This window comes from Athene cunicularia (genome assembly GCF_003259725.1).
Source record: "Athene cunicularia isolate RWA chromosome 7 unlocalized genomic scaffold, athCun1 chr7_part1, whole genome shotgun sequence".
Classification (NCBI taxonomy): Eukaryota; Metazoa; Chordata; class Aves; order Strigiformes; family Strigidae; genus Athene; species Athene cunicularia.
In genome coordinates, this window is record NW_020799107.1 from 16,106,791 (window position 1) to 16,131,605 (window position 24,815).

A 24,815-nucleotide genomic window follows, 5' to 3' on the forward strand; every position below is an offset into this window, starting at 1 on the left:
TCAAAATTACAGACAAATTAATATTGAGATAGTATTCTTGTCACCAACGAGTGGTGAAAAGCAGTTTATTAAAGTGATTTTGCAAAAGGCCCTAGATCTTGTGTCCTTTAGTGGGCATAAAGAAAGCCTGAAACATTTTCTTCACATTCTCTCTCAGCACATGGTCTGTTAATTATTTGTTGGTGGTTTTTTTTATACCAGACATACATTGTTTATAATTACTTTTTGTCTAAGGGCCATAAGCAGGGCTGGACACTCAAAGGCAAAAAGAACACAGACTAAAAATCAATACTGAGGAAAGGAAATTACCTCTAGGCTGGCTAATTATAATGAATTTGTGTTTGAAAAAAATCTATTTTCCTCCTATTTTGGACAAAAAAGTTTCCTTGTTAAAACATCACTATCCTAACTCTTCAGCGAAGGTTATGAAAACTTTCATCCCAGTTCTCTTTGACAGATTATGCTCAAATATCTAGGCACCATGAACAAGGAGTGTTTATTAGCAATGGATGATAACTGATAGTCACTTTGAATGTGTGAGCAATAGCCAGTGTTACCAAAATTATTAGACATGATGTTGCTGTAACATTAATGGCACTCCATTCTGTACTTATTCTATGCAGTCAAGCACAGCCCTACAGATCCTCAGAGCTAGGACAGGGACATTTCCCAGCATCTCCATTCTGGTGGTGGGAAGGCTGGAAGATTTCCCCTTTCCTCCCTCCAGGTGGCAACTCTCTCCTCTCTCCAGCAAGGACCTAAAGCAGACCAGAGCAAACCTTGACAAAAGCTCTAAAGGTCTGTGAATCATAGAAGGGGAAAATATCTGCAGAGATTGCGTTTCAAGAATAGAGAATAATGTGTTGCAGCTTTCCTAAAAAGATTAAGTCTCTCTGGCACACCTCCCTACTCTGCCAGCATGATCTGGTTTGCTGGGGAATATAACGTAAGAGAGAGGAAAAGTGGAAGAGGGAGCTGCAGTCTCCAAAAGCTCTAGTGGTGCTTTGCCCAAGCAGTCCAGTGGCACCACCACTTAAAGGTGATGCTGCAAGAATTCTTGAGTATCAGGACAGTGAGTCAAATGGTCTGACTCTTCACTGATACCACAAGTGAATGTACCAAGGTTCTCCTTAATTTTTCCAATTAAAGCCCTCTTCTCTTACAAGGGGACTCTATTTTTTAGATCACATGATTCCTTTAGTCTCTGATGCTTTAGTTTTAACAGTGGTAAACTAAAACTAGAGACAAACAGGAATGCATTATGTCTGAATGGGAACATGTATATTCAACCGGAATAGTGGCATTTTTTTTTAAATGCTCTACTTCTCTCTTGTATTTAGAGAAAATTCTATTTTAATTTCAGAATATACGTAACTCTCAGCACATGAAGCTGTGTCTGTAGAAAAAAAGTGTTAAGTATGGAAGCAATTGGGAGAATTGGTAGGTTAAACCAGAATATGTTCATTCAGTTTTGAGGTTAAAGGTCCCTAGAAAATGCAAACAGATTCCAGAATGTGCCTAAGTTTCCACTGAAAGATGACAAAACATGCTGTACACACTACAAAATTAGTGCCAGAATGTTTAAATTCTGGTGTCTCGTGTCAGTAATTGTGCACTCTCCTAACCATAAATTACAAGCGTATACTTAATGTCCTGCTGTTAATTTCTGGCCCTTTAAACTACACAGTCTGCCACTGTGAAATGGAAGCATTTGTTAAGAGAGGATAAGTATATTTGATAAATTACAGGGATTAATATGATCTTAAATTAGTAAAAGAATTTAGTCTTTTTAATATTTATTTTCTTGCTGCTGCTCAGTTTTTGACAGCACAAGACATGATAGTTATATAAATATACTTCAAACAGAAGATCTTCTCAGGGTGGGAAAGGCATCTTTTTGTTCTTAGTGGTATTTAAGAACTACATTTTCAGTAATTGTCAGACCCATGCTACCAGTCTGAAATTCCCTCTTGCTTCTGGGATAGCACCACCTAGTGACTATTACGCATATTGGAGATTGCTGCTTGGCAAAACCACCTACACTGCAAATTCCAGAGCTAGTTGCAAGCAGATGTGAGAATGTGCTGTCACTCATCTTCAAAGAAAACATCAGAGATACTGGCAGAAGGCTCATTTCAAGTCAGAGTTACCTGGAAAGATGCAGTATGGCTTCCATGTAAATTATTAACTTTCACATCAGTCAGTAATCTACAAAAAACTGGAGAAAATTGTATCAAGATTATTAATCTGTTTTTTTTCTGGTTTGTTTCAGGAATGAAGGACGTGTTGAGTGGAGGGAAGAGGGCTACAAGGCAAGGACAGAGTATGGTGAGACATTGACACAGTCACTATTCTTTTGTTTAAAAAAGCCTCTTTGTAAGAAAGTTAAGAGAATAGCATAATCTTTCTTCACTGAGCAGAGATGAAGCAGCATTGCCAGCAATACCTTCTGTTCTCAGCCAAACCTTTCATTTATCTTGCAAGCTGCCAAAACTAAACCTGGCAACAATCTGATTTTAGAACACAGAGGCCCCAACACAGGATGTGAGTGCCAATTATATTAGACAGCTGGAAAAAATAGAGCTTTAAAATAGACTTTTAAAAAATAAAAATGACATAAGGTTTTTAAGCTATTCTTGTAACACCATGTACAGGAGCATATGCACAATAATTTTTTTAACAGGATGTTCTGTACCAACTTGACAAATACAAACAACACTCAACTTGCTGTGTGCTCTTCATGGAAAGGTAAATGTTCTATATGGGGAGGCAGAAAGCATGTGATTCATGTAAATAGGAAACAAGGAAGGAATGTAAGAAAAAAACAGAAAAGTGGAAATACACCAACATGGTAACTATACATTATTACAATGAGAAGTATCTTCTTACTGAACCTTTTATGCATCTTGGGCAAAATACCCAAGTTCAGTCCTGCTGCCACTGAAAGTATCTCTAAAAAGCCAGAGGAAGATGAGTTTGCTGAAAGCATCTGCATTCTGATTTTAAAATAGGAATAAAATCAAAAGTATAATATTTGCAATAATTGGGACTGGCAACAGGGACAAAGCACCTAATCAGTTTCATTCTGACAATAGCTCCAAGGTATAAAACAGCTAGTGAAGAGGGGTGTGGAGTCACATTTGACCAGATGTGAGCTTTCTTTTTTGTTCTGTTTAATCTGTGAGTAAAAGAATCTCTTTTACCAGTTTAACATGGACTCAAATGTCAGCAGTAGACATAGATTCTTTGTTCCCCACTTGGGCACAAACCAATCCTACTCTACCTTAAACTATATCCCCCTCCATCTAAGTTTGTCATAGCTAAAAGGAAGGCAGATTCCTCATTGGGTTCTCACCTCTGAGGGACCTCTAAAAGCATAATTTGAAGAGGGTAATCCAGAGAATTCTAATTACAGCAAAAGAACAGAGTCATTATAACAGGAATCTGTCCTATGTAAAATATAAACAGATATTTTGCTATCAGTGCTACACGTGCAAAGAAGGCCCCAATATATGTTTTTCTCCAGATGTTCTTTTTCCTACCTAGAAATCTCAAGCAAGGTTAAAGGCATCACCAGAGGCTATGACTGGTCTACTGAGGGTCCAGAAATTCCAGACAGAGCTGCTGCACAGGCACAGAAGAGCATCTGCAGCCCATGTACAATAAGCCTACACAGCACTATCTAATGCATGTACATTTATTTCTACCTAAAAATACAACCAACTCATTTGCATATCATATATCATAAGAATTTTGTAATCTAATATAATCTATCATATTTAGATTATTCCTTAGTATTGCATAATTTTCTTACCTACTATGAAAAAGATACTATAAAAATGTAGAACATATTGAGGGATGTGTACATTTATTGGCTTGTTTGCATGTGTACTGCAGAACTGTCATTTGTATAGGTTACTTACTGGTATTCTGGCATTTATTCATGGAGTAATCAAACTGCATCTTGCTGTTTTATTTAGCTATAGATCTGTGCATTTTCATGTGAAACAGTGTTAATAAGCTTTAAATCAACTGAATAATTCTAGCAGATTAGTATGTGGTTTTTATAATTCGTAAGAAACTTTATATATTGGATCAATGCACAGTACACAAGAATTTATCAACTGAGAACTGTTCTTAGTAAAGGACTAAGAACCAAGAGACTCCCATATTCTCATCCTGCTCTGAGAGTTCTTGACCTACACATCAGATAAACTCCCTTTCTCCGGAGCGAGGGATGAATCTGGCTGCCTGGGTTTTTTTGAATAAGAATGAATGCTCACATATTTTTAAAAAATATGATCATAACATTTTAGATATCTAGGAAACTTTAAGCAGCAGAGCTGAAAAAGAATTGTTTAAAATTGCAAAGAAACAATTAGAGTTTTAGAGGAATAGGTAGCTGAAGAGGTTGCCATGTTAGCAAAGCTGTGCAGAAAATACCTGTTTTTGTTAATGGACTAGAGAACAGCTGCTGAAGAAGTTTGTTCTCTGAGGTTCGCAACACCACTACTACATCAGCAGGAAGAGTATCTCTGTTCTTCTCAAGGAACGCACAGGCATCATATAAAACCTAGCATGGGCAACAGAATCAGAAAAGTTGTCAAAAAGGGTTACTCTAAAACTACTATGTTCTTTAAAATGTGAACAGTCAAGATGACCAAGTAGACCAGTTAGTTTGGCTCTGAGAAGCCAATGAATTATCTGCAAAGGACTTAAAAGTGTAGCGCAACAGTTGTGTCTTCAGAATGTGAACTGGCTATAAACAGCACCTATATTCACAGCCTGTCACTTTGCCATGCCAAACTATTGCATGCATGATACAATATAACATAGATACCTCATTAAAGTTTCAGTTGATGGTTTACGTATGAAATAAGAAATGGTTCTCAGGTGATCATCATCTATTTGTTGTCTGCACTAAATGTGATCTATAACTAGACCAGTTGGAGGAACAGGAGTAGGTTGCATAGGCTTTTCGCTGCTTTGAAAATGATAGTAGGAAAACAAAACATTCATTTATTTCAATTATTTTAATTGTTTTTATTGGAAATTAATGACTATTTATATTCATACAAGAATCAGTTTTGTTTAACTTTTTTATTTTTTTTAAGTGCAGTAATTTTTTAGACTAGACCTGTTTTATTATCACTAGCAATATTCCTCTCTAGTATAATTCCACTGGAGTCCAGTAGTTTCTACAGAAACTGAATGTTCTCCTGCAACATAGAACTGGCCAGTAGCATTTTTATGACTTGGCCATTTGGGTACAAAGAATTTACAAAACCAGTGTGACATTTTACAGTTATTCTTAACAAGCCAGAAAGCTGGATGAAGTTTATTAGAACATATCTTAAAATTTTGGAGTCTTATAATGAGCCAGAGAGAAGACTTTACTCATAACTATATAAAACACTGCTATTTAATTTTGATTTTGTTTAAACAAAGATTTGGACCTGAAATCACAACCAAAGTTCATGTTATGTGAAACAACTGGACCGTTATTTCCCATAAAAAATAATATGTGAACTGCTGAGAAGAAGTTTGGTGTTACAGAGTACAAGAAAACATCTGTGTGAGCTAGCTCCAGCCTTTCCAGTGCTCTGTAGAGGATTTTAAGTTCTATTACAGACACTGGTTTACATTGCATTTTATCCATATACTTATATACACTCTCACAAAGAACTACTGTGGCATTCACAGGATGTTAACAATCACATAAGCCTGTCCTGACTCCACTGAGTTGCTCCTTTGAAATAGTGGTAGTGTTTCTGGTGCCAGATTTCTTTCAGAATAAAAGGTGGTTACTGCCTATACAATTTGTGAAACAGCCATAAGGATAGATTCTAAAATGGACTACTACACATGAAAATTTTATTGTAGGTTTATGTAAACTTTATCATTTTGTCTCTTAAAATGAGGAAAAAAAATCATAAAGCAGAAACTTTGGATAGAACAAATAATTACTATACCACTGTTATCTGAACTAAATAAAAATCACATGACCTTACCTTTCCAGCATAGTGCTGAATACCAAACGACAGTTCTACTCCTTTTGGTCTCCAAAAGTATTTGCATCGTAAGTTATCTTCAAATTTATCTAGACATTGAGAAGAGACATTGATATAAGTGACTTAGAGTAACTAAATAAAATCTTCATCCTAATTAGGGACAGTTTGCTGCTCAAGAAGCCAGAACTACTATAAACACACATATTATCAGATTGCTCAGAAACAGCTGTATTCCAGCTTCTCTGTGCTTTCTTCCAAGCTGCCACTTCTGAATGGAACAGCTCATTCCAAACTAGACCAGTAAGACTTTCTTTCAAATCCCACTGTTCGTGGATAGTTTTGTGCATGAAAAACTATCTAATAAAAGGGGCCAATGAGGAGGTGTGATGACTTTCAATATTTTGCTGTACATTTTCTTGTATGTACATATAGGGTTTGGCATGGGTTTATTTCAACTATGCACATTCAAAGCTGTACATATATTTCACGGTTTAAATGTGTATTATTTATATTTCCCCTATCTTCCTTTCCCCATTCATTTAGCTTTGTTTTAAGTATATGTTAATGTCTTTAGGCTGGGACCATCTCTCATTTATCTTTAGACTTTTACAGAAAAAGAAGCTTCTATCTGAAACCTCTACTAAAGAAGCTTTCTGTTTCCTGTGACTACCTCTGAAGAGCTGACAGAAAAAGAAACATGACTTTCTACGAAAAATGTCTTTTATGTCCTGTGATATTTTGTATGCTCTTTAATATTTTGTAATTAAATTAGTGCTGATACTGTAAAACTTGCTATTATATTTCTTTATCTGATCAAGCAACTAAAGACCTGAGGTAGGAATCAACTGATAAAATTTTCTGTTATGTTGTGTACATCAGAAAATATCAAAATGTTTTTTCTAATGTTAGAATCCATTAATAATTTGTGTTAGGTTTTCCTTTCTATTAATGTTTAATCAAGCTTGTATTTAAAGCAAAAAGAATGAAGCTTGGAATTTAGGGGGGCGTGGGGGGAGGTGGTGAAATAAATTATTGTCTGGCACATCTGGAGAGGGCAAAATATCCCACTTTGCTGTCTCCTTGAGGGATCCTGCTGTATATTGTGTACAGATCAGCAGTAAGACTGATTGGCACTGGACCAAGGAAAGTGCCTCTGTGAAAGTGTAAGTTCAATATTCAGTATTAACTGATTTATAGGACCCACAGGGAGGCACAAAGCTTTAGTACACATATGAGGACTGAAATGAAACCATAGCATTCATTCTACTGGTGACCTAAATTCAAGTTTCAACTCAATCTAGCAGAAGTGAAAAATCTTGTACATATATTGTGCAATTTAACAGGCAGCTGTTACTTTTCTCTGACTATGTTTGAGTCTCTGCCACACATTCCATTGAAGGAACTGGAACTTTCATAGAGCAGGGAAAAATGCAGCTCTAGTAAATAAAAGTGAGACAACAGTTTTAAACATGGCATGTGCTGTACATTTTAAAGTTGGCACCAAGATTTGTTAAAATATACGTAAAATATGTATGAAGGAAGGCAAATATTCAGACAGATGGCCCACCAGAAATAACACACACTTTCTATTTATGATGAGATAATCTGCAGTGAAGCAGTATTTTCTAATTGGATAAACATGGGCCTAGGAGCCTAGGAGATCTAAATTTTACTCTCAACACTAATGCTGCTCACAGGGTGGTCCTAGAGACAGGATTCTACTATGTCCCAGCCTTCCCTTCAGCAAATGGGAATAAATGCTGCTTGAAGTACCTTGCGTATAGGGATAAGACACAGGTTATTTCCTTGTAACGCTGTAAACTCAATAAGCCCTTGACACCTGATACATAAGATAATTTTTGCAATATAAAAAGAACAGAAAACACATAAGCAGAGAAAAACAATCAAGCATAATGAAAAAATACACTTAAAATGTCAAATGAAATGGTGCAGCCTCAGCAGGACAACTAGGCTAGTAAAACTAGAGTAAAGATGTCATTCCACCCTCTCAAAATATATTTGTTATTTCCCAGAACTTTTGTTTGCACATACCAACTAAAGTTAGGTCTGTTGCTTGAGGAAATCGACTTTCTTCATCTAGTAGAGACAGAAGACCCATGGGTTTCTGCAGGAACATATCTAGAAGTGGACGGTTGTCCTCATACTCCACTTTAGCAGCATCAATTCCCTCACTCTGATATTCCATCTACAAAGTCACCAGCACAGTTTTAATACTGAACCAGTAAAAGTAACATCATCATTTCTGATGCACATCAATACTCTGTAGGCCCCAACAACATTATTTTCAAATCTTCAAATGAAAGAAGTCATTGTCTTGCATTTAAATCACATACACATTTTACAGTTTATAATGTATTCCTGAATATAATCTGTAGTTCAGCACAGCTGATTCAACTAGACCTCATCAGAGCTGAATTTACCTGCTCAAGTGCAAAGATATGTTGATTGAAATAAAACTGAATCTGTTCATTAGCAATATTTATGCACAGCTGTTCAAAGGAATTTCTTGTGAAGTTCTCAAATCCAAATATGTCTAGTATTCCAACATTCATTCCATTTCCAGCATTGCTGCATATGAAAATATAAACAAAATTCATCATGGGCAACAATAAGTTAAAATCAAAATAAACATGGTAATTCAGATTGCATAATTGATTCAATCTGCTGCAAAAAGAGAGGAGAAAAAGTATGTTTGAACCCAAGATGACTTGTTAATTTGTTCAGCATGTTTAACAGTTGTTTTCCACTTATTTCTTACAAATTTTCATGAAAAAGGCAGGAGAATTGTAGGTACATCATAACAGACACTTTGTAGCCATATTAAAACAATTGGTTTCAATAGGCAGAACCCAAATAAAATCTTCTGTCTGCTCCTCCAGGTAGACAAAAGGTGTCACTTTAACAGTATGTTTTTGCTATACTTAGTCAGAAGAGTAATTGACAAGTCTGCTGCTGATACAAGCTGGACTGTTAAGAGCCCATGTGCTAGCTCAAATATACTGATACCACAGTCAACATCAGAACTACAAGTATGGATGAGGACACATCTATATGACCTAGTGCAGTGCAAAGTAGAGATCTCAGACCACAGGCATTTACTTACTTGAGGGGTTCTCCTGTTTTAAAAATCTCTACAGCTGCTTGAGAAGACCAAAGCAGCTAGATCAGTACCTGGCAACAAAAGTGTAAGGATGCACAATGGGAACTTTTCTGTAATTATGAAAAAATAAAAAATCTTCACCTACATCTCAAGCAGCAGCACAATAATAATCCAGGTTCTGTATTTATTACTAGCTTACAAAAGCAGAAGTATTGTAAGGACTGTGAATACATAAAAGTTTTTCAGTGAACCCAAATTATTTACCAGCCTTTGGTATGATTTTTAATGTTAAATACATAGGAAGCATATTTTTAAAGAAATTTACAGCAATAACCACCCAATTTCCATTGACTTCAGTAGCTAAAATCCACTGAGCTTTTTGAAAATGTTGGGGCTAATGTCCTGGAAACAGAATTCAGTATCACAGCATGAAAGACATTTTGAAGCCTTAGCCAAAATAAACACAGCACCCTTTCTGCAAAAGCAAAAATATACAAATGGATGAACCCATCAAAGACACATGCACAGTAAATACACATGATTCAGTGATGTGTAACTTGCCATATATTTTTATCTGGCTGAAGCAACGTATTAATACGATTTACGATCCAGCTGAAGAGCCGGCCATAAAGTGCTTTAGACATGGCATCTCGCACGTCAGCTGCTTTGTCCACTGTGTTTGTTCGGATAATAGTCTCCCCTCGTGTTACAACACAATGGGAGGTTAGGGCCTCTTGAAGTTCTTCTGACCCAATACTTAGTAGTGCAGCAGCTAAAAGATAGTAGAAAAAAGACACATGACTGATTATGCGGTGGAAGTCACCAGCCTTGACCAACTGCTACCACAAGTTAGAGTTTCTTACAAATACAATCAAATTGTATTTACAGAACTGACAATGCTAAAATGTATTTACCATTATCTAAGGCTTCTGGGTTGGGAACCTCACTTTTATCTGTTTGGTGTTGTGAAGAAATGGCAGCAAACTCAATATTTCCAGTATTTAAGATTCCAGTCAGAATTCTGTACACTGAGTACACTTCCTGCAAAAGATGACAAGCAGCATTTTAAGGAATCCAATTAGATATATTGATCATATTTAGGCTATAAAAGAAAAAGCTAGGCACTGGAAATTGCTATTAAAGCTTGTAGCTTGCTCTGAGAAAAATTCTACAAATTCAAGTGAGGTCCTATTGACACAGAATACAGTGTGATACAGAATTGTGAATGGACTTGCCTGAATATCAACCGACACCTTATACTGGTCTTGGATTCCAAGTGTGTGGTTAAGCTTTCACAGTTCAATTTTGTCATAAGAGAGATTCTGCGGCATGGGTGTGTATCCACAAAGCCAAACAGTAGCCTGTGCACAGGCAGGACTGGAGATGGTTTTTATAAAAAAGGTCAATAATGGTTTAGCAACTGGATCTTACCTCGTCAGTGAATCCTATAATTCTAAAACAATGCTGAATTGCTTCAAACTGTCTTCCATAGGAATCTTTAGTAACAATATCATGCATGACTCTTCCAGTTTCATTATCAATATATCTAAATAGAGTAGGAGAAAGAAAACACCATACAGAAGATATGCCAGTACAATCCCCTGTGTCTTCAGTGCAAGTACCTCAGTAACTGGAAAGAACATTTATTTCAATATTTTCCAATTATATACTTTGGACCTAATTCATACAAAATTTTTGTTTCTGTTGCACTAACTTTTGCTTATTCTTTATTAGTATCTACTAGAGTGTTACCAATATTTTACACACATCCCCTCACCCAATCCAGATCAGATGCACTGAAAGTAAAAATAACGATGAAAAAACACAACTGCAAAGCATATTCTGGGTTCTTACTGAAGCATTACAGTAAGAAATCATAAGGTGCTTGTCCTGATTTGAAAGTACAACAGAATATCTACGTAATAAGAAGCTTGATTCTTTCTTCTCCTCCTCTTTAAATAGTTCAAGTTCTCAAATACAAATAATGTAATGCCCTATTGTCCATCCTCTTCTTTGCTTGGGAGGATTAAAAAAGATCCTTAAGGGATGGAGAAAGATTAAGAGAGATTTTAAGGCATCATACTGAAAGCAAGAGCTGATCAATAGCTAATTATAACAGGCAGTTAAAACAAGTGAGTTATAGTTACCTAGGAGGCTTTTTATCAGGAAGTCTATATTCAGAAAGCTTCTTCTGATGATAAAGGCCAGCATAAATATAATAAAATATATGGAAATTTTTCTCTCCCCTGAAAAAAAAAGTATCCTTTTAAAGCACATGTGTTTATTCTTGTGGCATCTTGTACAATATAAAAGAAGTTCTTATCATGAGCTCACTAAGTAGGTAGCAGATCTCTCACTTGTTTTAATGGTGTAGGATCAGCAACTGTGAAACACAGAAAACCCAGCTAACTACAATATTTCTCCAAAGAATGGAGCAGCTCTGGCTTCCACTCCAAAAAACCCTGACTCTTCTCGCCATCACAGCACTGTACAAACGGTCACTGCTTTAGCAGAAGGCACAAAAGCATTTAAAAGAAAGAATTTTTGAGAATTAAACAGAATCCAAACATTATATAAATGTGAAAGGACAGACAATTAATATACCTACACAGCCTGTTTTATGACCCTTGATTTTTCAAGTAGATATTCAGAAATCTTTGCCCCCATTACAGCTCCTGTAGGTGTAAACATCATTTCCAGGTATTTTCCAAAGCGACTTGAGTTGTCATTGATGGCAGTGCAGGCATTCCCAAATGCTTCAACCAGAGGATTCACCTGAAGAATTTTCTCACGCAAAGCACGGTTATTGGCCTTGACAGAACATATTCAGATCAGAAGAATCATTAAAAAATACATTGCTTACTCACAATTCAATTCTTGTTTCAGAAGCATAGTATCCCTTTCTCATGCTTGCATTTATACAATAACAGGGCCAACAAATTGATGAGGAAGTTGACCACAAGTAGGAAAAAACAGATTCTTCTTTCTCTGCAATTGTTCTGCCTCAGGTGTCATATAATTAGTTAGAGCACCAAACCCATCAAAAACTAAACATATCTACTTAAGGTTAACATTAAACACTTGATTTTAATATAATTGTGCATTATTGTGCATTAATAGCTTTATTCATAACATTTAAATGTGTAAGAGCTCCTAAGATTAGACCCATAGCAAGATCTGTCATTCTTTATTGTATAAATATGTGATAAACACTGTAGATAAGTACAGGCACTGAACACTCAGGATCTGCCACCTTCTCTTTAAATATGGAATGGTTTGGTGTGGGACATACTCTAGTATCTTAATTTAATACTCTCATATGCATGATTACTCCATCCCTAACTCAAGTGGGACAATTTACATGAACAAGTATTAAAGACTAAATAATGTGGAAATTGGGGGTGAGGTTAGGAGGAGTTGCACATAGTTTTACATGATTGGCTAAGAAATACCTTTCCCAAGAAGGTTAAATGTTGGACGATCAGATGGGCACTTTCTGTCTTTCCAGCACCACTTTCTCCACTGATGATAATGCACTGAACACACAAAACAAAACAGAAAAGTGCACAGCTCACCACATAGTCGCTTTCAGCTGTTACTGCTCCTATCTGTTATTTAATGTTTAGTACCAAGACTAGAAAAATATTTTAAGGGTCTATTCCCTCAACTCCCTTCTGAAAGGAAAGATCAGCAAAGGCTCAGTGAAATAATTTGTTCCCTAGATTACTAAAGTGCATCTCACAATGCCTGATAGCAATGTGCATATGTGTGAAGCAGTGATTGAATTTCTATGGGCTATGAAACATAAATGAGTGACCATGTCTATAGGCTAACACATGCTATGCACATATGCAGCTTGTTTCAAATGATGAAAACTCAGAAAATTTCCACAGCTCAATTGATGTGACATAATTCAACACTGCATCGACTTCATATGAATTAACATGAAGCACAGGGTAAAGCTGTATTTAATACACTGACCAAAAGTCTCCTCCTGGATTTAAAAATAATATTAAATAATTGCTGCTATATACAGAGATTATTCTGTAATATTCAAGCTAGAACAACAAAGTAGCATCTAAATATTTCTGAAAAATATGCATGTGTTCACTGCATGACTCTAGGAGAACATATCCATCTTCTTCCTGAGTCAGCAGTCTTTAACACATGGTATCCAAATAGCTTCCAGACTCGGGGATTAGCTAGAATGGTCTAAATCACTTGGTATCATCCTCTCTGCTGTTATGCTTCACAGACAAGATGGAAGTAGGTGGCCAGTACACCCTGAAGGCCAGCTCACATCTGAACACTGAAGAGTGAACACTTCAGGTCACAGCAAGTAAGAATTCTAATAGCATGTATTATTTTCCCATTTTTTTCATGTGTTCTGCAAATCACCCATACAAATATTAGTCTACTTAAGGTACAGTATCATCTGACATATAACTAAAATGTTAACACCGAGCAGTTGCACAGATTCATGCAAATACCTGAAAATTATTTCCACCACACTGTGAACATATAGGATTCTTGGCTGGGAGTGGGTACAAGGTCCTAAAATACTTGGTGCAATGACACTTCACACAGAACTGAGCTTTGTGAAAACATTTGAAATATGTAGCAGTTCTCTGGTGGTGTCTTGTGGTGTTTGACAGCAGGTGCAGTGATTGACTCTAAACAATGTGTGCAATATGAGATTTGCAGCTCATTTATTTGCTTCTTGTTGGGTATTTTTGTTCTTCTTGAAAATGAGTAACCCAATGATGGATTTACAGGGTTAAGGTACTGTGTTGTGTTTGTTCGTGGCAAGATTTTGGTAGAAGAGGAGGGGGCTACAGTGGCGGCCCCCTGTGAGAAACTTCTTGAAGCTCCCCTGGCTTCAAGTTGTACCTGCCTCTGGCCAAGGCAAAACCAATTACCGATGGTGGCCGTGCCTCTGCAATAACATATTTAAGAAGGGGAACTTGAGAGGAGGGGGAGTTGTGAGGGAAATACCTATGCAAACACTGAGGTCAGTGGAAAAAAAGGAGGATGGGGGGAAGGTGTACCGGAGCAGAGACCCCCCCTGCAGACCGTGGTGAGAGGACAGACTGTGCCCCTGCAGCCCATGGAGGTCACCAGTAGAGCAGGTGGCCACCTGTAGCCTGTGGAGTACCCCACACTGGAGCAGATGGGTGTGCCTGAAGAAGGCCAGGACTCAGAGAAGCACCATGCTGGAGCAGTCCACCATCGCTGGAAGGACTGCAACATGAGGGACCTACACTGGAGCAGATCATGAAGAGCTGCAGCCCACAGGAAAGACACATCAGAGGAAGTTTGCGGAGGACCATCTCCTGTGAGAGGGACCCCATGCTGGAGCAGGGGAGGAGCATGAGGAGTCTTCCCTGAGGAGGAAAGAGTGGCAGAAACAATGGGTGATAACTGACCACGACCCCCATGCCCTGTCCCACAGCACCATGGGGGAGGAGGAGATAGAGAAATCAGGAACAAAGTTGAGCTGAGGAAAAAGGGAGGGTGGGGGGTGGGGGAAAGGTGTTTTTAAGATGTGGTTATATTTCTCACTGTCCTACCCTGATTGGAAAATAAGTGTTTAAATTAAATTGTTATACTCTTTCTTCCCCTAATGAATCTGTCTTATGCCCGTGATCATAATGGGTGAGCCATCTCTCCCCTAATTCTCATCTTGACTCCCAAGCCTTTCGTTCTATTTTTTTCTCCCCATCACTGAAAGGGAAGGAGTGATCAAGTGGCTTCATGGTGCTCAGCTGCCCTCTGGGCTCAAACCATGACAGATACCTAACTTAATTTTCTTTGTGTGACTAGACAACAGTTTATACAGTTAAAGCCCATGAGTTCTTGTAGAACTATGAAGTTCAACAAGGCCAAGGGCAAGGTCCTGCACATGGGTTGAGGCAATCCCAAGCACAAATACAGGCTGGCCGATGAATGGATTTAGAGCAGCCCTGCAGAGCAGGACTTGGAGGTATTAATGGATGGAAAACTGACTATGAGCCAGCAATGTGTGCTCGCAGCCCAGAAAGCCAACCATGTCCTGGGCTGCATCAAGAGATGTGTGGCCAGCAGGTGGACCTGCTCAAGCGGGTCCAGAGGAGGCCACAAAGATCATCACCAGGCTGGAGCATCTCCCTGTGAGAATAGGCTGAGAGAGTTGGAGTTCAGCCTGGAGAAGAAAAGGCTCTGGGGAGACATTAGAGTGGCCTCCCAGTACTTAAAGGGGGCTACAGGAAAGATGAGGAGAGACTCTTTATCAGGGGGTGTAGGGATAGGACCAGGGGTAACGGTCTTACACTGAAAGAGGGAAGACTGGATACACCAAATAGAATCAATACATTTCTGATTTGGCTACAGTGTTTATCTAATGCACCTTTACCTGAAGAACCAACATAACATTGGCCAGGTAACGGAGATAAACATGCTTCTGTAATCTTCTGCAAACAGGAAATAGGAAACCAATTTAGATCTAAATGCAAATTACTTCTTAAATGGGTATGAAACATATAATATTAACAATGCACAAAGTTAGCCTGACAGGGTATGTCAAAACCATTTTTTTTTCCCCAGATAACAAGTTCTTACATAACTTGTTCTACATGAGTACTTGTTTTCTTTAATGCCCCCATCAAAGCGCATTGCCCTGGTTTCAGCTGGGATAGAGTTAATTTTCTTCCTAGTATCTGGTATAGTGTTGAGTTTTGGATTTATTATGAGTATAATGTTAATAACACACATATGCTTTTAGTTGTTGCTAAGTAGTGTTTATACTGTCAAGGATTTTTCAGCTTCTCATGCCCTGCAGTAAAACGGCTGGAGGGGCACAAGAAGTTGGGAGGGGACACATCCAGGACAACTGACCCCAGCTGGCCAAAGAAAAATTCCATACCATATGACATCATGGCCAGTTTATAAACTGGGAGGAGGTGGCTGAATCACTGCTTAGGGGCTGGATGGGCATTGGTCAGTGGGTGGCGAACACCTGCACTGTGCATCACTTGTCTTTTCTTGGGTTTTATTTCTCTCTCTTTTTGTTCTCTTCATTATAATTATTACAATTATTATTATTATTAATTTCAATTATTAAACTGTTCTTATCACAACCCAGGAGTTGTTTCAATTCTCCTCTCCATTCCATCAGTGGGGAGGGCTAAGAGAGAGTGAAGGTCTGCATGGTGCTTAGCTGCTGCTGGGGTTAAACCATGACAAGCACGCAAGTTATTAAAGAAGTAGTAACCATCTCTCATGCCAATGTACTTCCACATACTCAGTAGAACTCCTTTTTTCTTCATCTTCAATGTCCCTTTTATTTGTCTTCTTTCTTTGGTATTTTCTAATTACACATTTTCTTATTTTATTCTGCTTTTGTGATTTTAAAAAAGCATTTTCTGTGGATTATTGTGTGATGTGGGTAAAATCATGATGATTGTGTGCAGGGTAAAGTCAGGAGGATTTTATAAATAATTATTAGCCCTCAATATTCATGTAAAACAGCACATCAAATTAGAAAGAGTACAAAATTACAATCTTAAGAACGGAATAAAAAAGAAATCTAGCTTCTACAGCATGGCATTCCATTCTCATTAAAATCATTGCTATATAACTGGATTTGTGTCCCTATTGCATTTATATTAGACCTATCCTTAATATCTTTTACTAAAAAAATTAGTTAATGGTCCCTATGTTTTGTGACTTGTAGTTAAAGGAATTGATTATCCATTGCTTGATGGTGTCTTTATGCAATAGAAAAGTGGTTCAAACTCTGTTAATCTGCTATGACCTTGAGACCCTCCTATTTTACACAAGTGTAAATTATTACAATAATTTACAGAGTGTGAAGCAACACTCTGCAGCTGGTGTCAACTGCCAGGACTTCACAGATATCCAGGAAACTATACTGGTCAGGTAACCCTATCATCTTATTTGATGTTTTAGTCTCTTTTATGCCACTGTGTCCTCTTCAGAATTCCCAAACCTCACTAGATTTCTACTCCATTTTTCCTGATGTAGGTTTAAAGGATTAAAGAAAACATTTCCTAAAGTATAACAGAACATCAGCCGTAGCCATGTAGCATAGTTGCAGTATGATTAACATGAAATCTAAACCAAAATGAAGAGATTCTTACCTGATCTTTGCTGAAGGTAACCATACTTTGGTAGGCAGCATCTGCAGAGGCAAATATGTGGGGGGGATTTGATGAACGCTTCACACCATGGTAAAGCTTGGAGAACTGAATTTAAAACACACAATAGTAAAAATACACAATTAGCTACATAATTAACAGAAAAGAGGATAGTGACTATCTTCTGCCTGTTAAACAGAAGGTTTACCACAAAATTTCCACTGAATCACCAGGAAGAAAAGTGGTAATTCTTGGCATTACCCAACTTCCGGAATACAAATTACCACACCTAAATTGGACTCTGATGTTTCCCACACAAGACAGTGGACAGAACTGTATCACAAGAAATAGAATTTCAAATACAAGCAGTCAACCACAGAAATACCCAACCTATAGGAAAAAACCCCAAAACTTTAAAGATAACAGCGAATCTGAAATCTAGCTGATGTACCAGCAACCCTGATTTAGGCAGCCATGGAGACAAAGATTTATGGCTCCACCTCTCCTCACATTTGTAGGGAATTAAGCTGCCACTATCTTTACAACATTTGATTCACTTGTTTCTTTTAAGCAGCAGCTGATGGCACAGGACATGTAATAACCCAATAGGCAGAGCAATTCTTCAGGAAGCAACAGCCTCAGCGTGAGAAGGTTCATATAACATCTTGTGTTTCCCAGAGAAAAGCCCTAAATGTCAGACAAGAGGCACAGCTGTGGTTGGGTTAAGCTTCATTCCTCCTGTGGAATTTATGCCACCAAGCAGAAAGGAATGAAGTCAAATGAGACCGAATTTAAAAAAAAAATAAAATATTTGAGGCCACACTTTTCTGGAAAAAGAAAACGCTGGGGTTTAGTCTGTGCTCCTAGCTTCCAACATCACTTAAGTATTTTTACCAGTGGTGTTAATATAAAATGTAAAATGAGTACTGTCCACAGCTTGAAATCTCTCTTACCTGGGGAGAATAAATGCTGAGATTCTGGAAGGGGTTTAAGGCTATTAAAATGTCTCCAACATAAGTATAAATTTGTAAGTCAGCATAGCGTTTCTGCAGCTGATGGATAATTGTGTCCTAAGAAGATTACAAAAAGTTTGATAGTTAAACAGTATTTTCCCAGTTAGGAAGATTTTTGTAAATATACTGAGAACACTGATTAAGAAATACTTATTATAGTGTTACTAATTATTTTTCAAATGCCAACACCATAAACCAAACAAATATTTTCAAAATTCTTGCTAATTCCATAAAATTAAGTTAAATGGCAACTCCTATTTCCAGATGAGTACATATTTTGTTACACCAGCCTGAGAAGCAAACCTTCTGAACAGAAAATGGCCATGCATGTTATTGCTGCACTTCATGGTACACTTCCATTTAATTTTTTATTTGACCATGAAATAAGGATAATAATTTTTCAAAGATTACATTTTAAAGTGGTATCAAGAGACTGTTTTAAACAGGATACTAGCACAATTTAGTATTTTATCTTTTTCTTGTTACAGTTTAATTTAAGGATCATGAAACCAAAAATTTACAGATACTTTGAATATAGGTGATATAGTGAAATACACAGCTGATAATGGTTTATCACCTTTTATCCAGAAGTTGTAAATCCAATATTACTCTAAATAAATTCATCAATTTTAGGAAAATCACTTAAATACAGATCTTTATGGCTAAACTTCACATTGTGGAAAACTCAAAAAATAATTTAAACCAGCATCACTCATAATCAGATTCTTCTACATATTAGGATTCACCGCTATTGCTTTTATGTCACTATAAAGAATATTAACGAATTGATGATATCAGTCACATCGCAATTCCTTTGCCATGGTGAGACAAAACTTTGCAAGAAGGAACTCTTCTCATTCTGTTAAAAGAAGCCTAAAAAGCAGAAACAGACAAAATGTGTGACACAATTGTCAGAAACTGGTACTCAAACAGTACAGTACCTCATCTAGAACTTCCAGATTTACCAGATCGTCATCTAGAGAGTACCTGTCAGCTCCATCCACATGGTAAGGTCTTCTAGTATGTATTCGTTCATGCCTGGAAGTTTGTTAGTAGAGCACCAGTGTTATAAAACTGTATCTAAGACAGCAAATATGAAGAGGCAATGGCAAGTCATGGGTGAATGTTTCTGTCATGTGGAAAACACCAACACACTCTTTGTAATACATATTTTTGCTTGAAATACATATTGCTTGCAATATTGCAAATATGTCAGTTTGTTGTCCAGTGTAGTATCTGTTTTCTCTTTCACAATATATAACCGTATCTATTTATCAATGCTCAGAGATGAAGATTTATCTGTAGGTTTACTACACCCCACTCACACAGTAAAGTACAAAAAAATTTTCCCTCTTTTCTCACTCTAAGTTAATAAGCTACCACTTCGTTTAATTAAGTCTTCCTCCACAAGTACCCAGTCTATAGTACTGTCATCTAATGAAGTTATAAGAAGCAATAAACAGTATAAAATCCGTTACCTTGGTGTATGCCAAAGTGCCTCCTCAGATGACCCTAGATCTGGCCCAAAAAACCATTTTTGAGCCACAGCTGCCATCAGACTCTGAACTGTATGTATGTTCAGTCAGCTTGTCCTCAGAGGTTTAAGCCACAGAATAAGCAGCAGAGACAAACTGTCACATAACCCTCCTTTATAATCAGATTATACTGAAGGAATCTTTGAAAACGCTGTGTATATGTTTTTAAACAACACATCTTGTTGAAACAGGGACAAATCAATAGGCTGTAATATGTCTTCCACAGAGGGGGAAAAATATGAATGCTGTAAGCACAACTAGACTTTTCTTTACAACAAACATAATCAAAGCATAGTAGGAGGACACCCACTGAGATACAGTCTGCATCCTGCTGAGTAACATTTAGCATTGATCCTCAATGACAGTCCCTGACAGATTGTTTCTGCATTGGTTGCCATGTAGAAAGTAGGAATCACATGATCACACATACCAAAACAACATTTAGTATTGTATCAGGCACTAACAGAATGGTACTATGACTTGGCAAGGAAACACTGTTCATCTATAATGTTGCAAGTTCATATGAAGATGTAGCAGGTCTTTTTTTTCTTTAATCATATCTCCATATACTCATGGAATCGTGTTTCCAAAATGAGCATTGAGGCTTTTGCTTTTTTCCCCTTTACCTAGAATTCTACATTTGAAGCTAGTCAGCTTTCATTCAGTAAAGAGAATGTTTTCATATCCAAAACCTTTTATATCATCAGAAGAATTATTGTATGGAAAGTCTCTCACAAAGAGGAAGGAGGAGAAGTGTTAGCTATTAGTACAGCTTCACTGATAACTGCAAATCACATTTAAAGATCCTATTTTTTTTTTTTTTTTTTTTTTTTCTTATTTACTTTTGGCTACTCAATGAGCTCTGGAAAACTATGCTGTAATGGTTTACTTGAACTGTAACTAAATAAAACTGTGCAAACTGTTTTGTCAGCTAGGAAATAAAATAGTGGGAACACAGGCTTTACTGACAGTCTCACTTACATTTTACATCCTACATTCCCAGAGATGGTAGTTTGCTTGATGTTGTACATATGAAGAAATGAAAGAACACAAATAAGAAGCTATGAAAGAAAAATTGTTACAGCTGATATTATTTCTAGTGGTCAGAATGGATATATAATAAATTTGTTCAAAGTTCCATTCAATTAAATTTTCTGTTTTCAGATCTTTGATTAGGTGGTGGGTTGTGGGTACCTTTTGGCTCTTTTTTAAGCAGTCGCTATATTGAAGAACACTACATTTTGCTGACAAGCCAGATGCTCAAAGGAGTAGGAATACATGTAAGTAGCCTAATGTACTACTGCTTTTTCTAATTGTTTCTGTTTCAAACCGGAATTCAACCTCCTACTTCACTGCAGAGAAAAATGCTACTGTAAATAATGCAAATCATTTAGGGATGGAAGCACCCATCAGTCTACAAATGATGCAAATATTTTAACCGTTGCTTAACCTCATGGAGATGTAACCAACAAAGCGATGGCTAGACATTATAGCTAACAACTCATCTATGAAGATTTTTGTTTCTGGAGCAAACCATCATGGCCACGATACTAAATTACAACAAGCTGCAAGTATGGATGTATCCATCAGAGCTGCAGAGAGGAGGGGGAAGAGGGCATTCAAACCCAAGCAGAATGGCTTTGTAAACTAACCTGTTATCTGATTGTGTATTAAACTCCCACTGTTTGTTCTCCTTAAGTGATAAAGGAATCAAATTTTAATTATTTAAATAACTAAGGAAACTGGCCTTGGTCAAATATAAGTAAAATATATACCTTTGTGCATATATTTTCTTATGGTTAACTCATTTTCCTAAGTACATGATTAGGAAGAGGATATTAGGAGCATAACATCACATTAGCTTCAAATCTCCTGCAGACCTTATCAGTTTTCTACTGATCCTATGTCCTACTGATACATTGGCAGAGTGGGAAGAAAGAATACAGACAGTAACTTCTAATAATTTCCACAATTTCACATCAGAAAGACCATCTCATTTTAAAATAACTATTTTTTTTAAAAAAAATCTTAAAAAGCAGAAGGAAACAATCTTAATTGGGAAAATAAATACCAGTAATTTTTTTGCATAAAAAGTACAATATTAAGCCATTTTTTCAATTACCTTTCCTTTCTCATGACATACAAAATGTACAAATTCTAAGCAAAAGGAATATCAAAGGTGTTAGGTTATCGGCCTTAAGGTTCCAGCAATGTTCTGAATCATCCCCTGGAGGATGTAGTCTTTTCACTGACAAAAGAAGTGGCATAAAGGGCTCGTCACTCAAGGTACCTAATCTTATCAAACCTCTAGAGCAGCATTAGATTTATTCCAGAACTCTAGTGACGAGCACTGTCTGTTGAAAAAGCTTCTATCCTTCCAAGCACCTTTCCTTTGCCGTTTTATCAGGCAGGAATAGCTGGAAGGGAAAGAGTTTTCTTGGATTTTGGAGGCGGAGCAAAGGCAAGAAGCATTTCTCCCTTGGGAGGGCATGAAACATTAATTTGTTCTACTTGTGGGGAAGAGATAGTTTGAAAGAAAATAACCTCTTTTTGTACTAGACACCAGCCATAGTAACAGAAGTGCAAATAGCTATATGCTCCTTTGACCCCGCTAAAAGCTGAGGACAAGGAAGGAAAAGCTAGATGGACCACACAGACTTCTAGATTGAAAAGTCATCTTGCTCACAGGTCCAACCTGATGAAGAAAGCAGCATAGGCCAAGAATTTTTATGTTCATTGGGAAGTCTCCTCTCTGATCTCTCCCCTCCAGCCCTAACATTCTTTTATGAATGCCTTTACTTTGGCCTCTTGGTGCAGTTAAGCATTAACATTTACTGCTGTGGGGTTTTTTTCTAGGACTGACATAGGAAATACCGTTTCTGTACTTGCTCTTCTTTATGTTATTGCCAATTTTAAAATGAATTGCACCCAAACTGAAATTTACAAGAAAAATACTCAACACAATGATAAAGAAAAAAGAGTGGAGAGTGTGCTACTGCCACACAAAGAGACATAGCCTATTTTCTGTGCACTGCAAAGAGTGACTTTTGCTCCTATACATCAAGGTTCATTCTGGAGTAATTTATTGAAGCAAGGTCATAATAGAAACACTGACACAGCCTTAATTAAAATATAAATGCTGGAGCTATAATGAAAGTCTGTGCAACCTCCAAGTAAAAACACACAGGCCAAGGATAACTTTTGGGGGCCACAGTAGCTTTATGATTTAAAAAAAAAAAAAAAAAAAAAGTTTTAAACTAATTTGCCTAATATTCATATAGATGAACGCTAGAAGAATTGCATTAAATTACACTGTGTATAGCATCAGAGGACTATTTCTGGTTTTGTTTCTGTTATTATCTGTGAGTCCAAAGTAAATTACTGGCTGGACGCAATCAAGTTTCTTGCAGTTAATTGCTTTCAAAACTAAATGTGAACTGGCAGACAACTTAGATATTTGGTTGTAAGAATTACTTCCTTGGATGGACTGCTGCTGTAATCCAGCTGGCTAATAAGAAGGAAGAAGCTGCCAAGCCACTGTAGTCTCATCCTAACATCTGACAATGTAAGTTGAACATACCTGCCCTTCTCAAACTATTAGATGCTTAATTTTCTTTTTGCTCTCTTTTCATTTCTTCCTTTTTTTTCCAGACTTCTTAAATTTTTATTCTTCCTGATATACAGATTTGCATTTTATCCTTCAAAATGCAAGGTATCATAACTTCTAAATGATGACCAGTAGTAGCTCACTGACCCAGCGTGACCCAAAGAGTAATCTCTGAACTCTTTACTGTCCTCAGAAAACTTGTTTAAAACCTTATCCATGTAAACGCTGAAGTTTTTTTGTTGTTTTAAAAACTGAAACCAGAACTTGGTAGAAGACCTTTTCTGGTTGATTCCTATGAAGAACTTATTTACAGATAGGAACATAAGCTACCTAGTCTTTAGGAAAACATCCAAGAGAGAACGAGCCATGTTTGCCTCTTCAAAGCTGCTGACAACTGTGAAACTGCCACTTTGAACCATATAACTAAGTCATTTGATCAACATTAACTCTCAAACATCATATCCATTATATAATTTTCAGTCCAGGAGTTATTAATCACTTGAGGAAATACAGAAGACTATGGTTTTGCTCAACTTCAGCTACTGTGACATTTGATAGGGCTAACAAAATAAACATAGATGGCAACTGGTGATTATTAAATATTTTTGTTACCTTAAAATTATTACAGACTTATCTACTGCATTTCATATAGCTTTCCCATATTAACTCCCCCTAAAAAACCAACCAAATGCCACGCAGGGTCCCACAGTATCTAAAATTCTGAAAGATGGCTTATAAGAATATTACCAAGGGCAAAATTTTTAGAATGCGTTCTGTGAAGACTCTTCCCTGTTTCCAATTCTAAGCTTTTAATCATGTATTTTCCTCCCTGATGTTCTGCTATCAAAAGGCACTTACTAGATCTGCTACTACACTTTAATTTCTCCATATCAAATGCTGTTGTGACTTTGCTTTTTTAGATTTTCTCCTGCATGCTCAACTGGATAGAGCAACCTGTTCTTTCAGAATTGTTCATAAATAGATAACTTAATTGTACTTTCAAAGGGGAGGAAAAACCCCAGAAAATTTTCATATCATTCACTTTTGCTGATTTTCAGTACCCTTCAAACCTTCAGTTAAAAATCCTCCAGTTTTGCACTACTTCTACTCACAAGCCACTAAAGATGGAAAGTTTACTTTTTTGAGAAAGTCTTCCTAAAGGATGCAAGATTTGATCATGAGAATTTATTCAAGGAAGGGCTGGGACAACAGACAGAATATTGGGGTTCCAAATTTGAGTTTCTCTTTTAAATGTCTCCATGACATGCTCTGTGATATTTTTAAACGTTATTTATGGAACTCGAGATACTGCCTAGCTTAAAGGACTCTGGAAGTTTTGATGTATGTTTTTCGACTTTTTCAACACTGAACCAGCTGCCAGCTTTGCCAGGTT

The 24,815-nt window shown here is 37.0% G+C and overlaps 1 protein-coding gene across 13 annotated transcripts in view; it reads right to left on the reverse strand.

The window, feature by feature from the left end:
• MYO3B (myosin IIIB) overlaps positions 1-24,815 on the reverse strand; it is a 211,238-nt gene that overhangs the window by 88,930 nt on the left and 97,493 nt on the right. For 11 of the 13 annotated variants that reach the window (XM_026852307.1, XM_026852319.1, XM_026852312.1 and 8 more), the window contains 13 exons: positions 19,222-19,318; positions 18,221-18,337; positions 17,271-17,375; positions 12,585-12,668; positions 11,741-11,943; positions 11,280-11,378; positions 10,564-10,678; positions 10,047-10,173; positions 9,694-9,904; positions 8,453-8,600; positions 8,064-8,217; positions 6,012-6,100; positions 4,444-4,573 (listed from right to left, as the gene is read on the reverse strand). In XM_026852307.1, the coding sequence (XP_026708108.1) occupies positions 4,444-4,573; positions 6,012-6,100; positions 8,064-8,217; positions 8,453-8,600; positions 9,694-9,904; positions 10,047-10,173; positions 10,564-10,678; positions 11,280-11,378; positions 11,741-11,943; positions 12,585-12,668; positions 17,271-17,375; positions 18,221-18,337; positions 19,222-19,318 (1,679 nt within the window). The remainder of the gene's footprint in view (positions 1-4,443; positions 4,574-6,011; positions 6,101-8,063; positions 8,218-8,452; positions 8,601-9,693; positions 9,905-10,046; positions 10,174-10,563; positions 10,679-11,279; positions 11,379-11,740; positions 11,944-12,584; positions 12,669-17,270; positions 17,376-18,220; positions 18,338-19,221; positions 19,319-24,815) is intronic. The other 2 variants (XM_026852318.1, XM_026852316.1) reach the window with 2 other exon arrangements.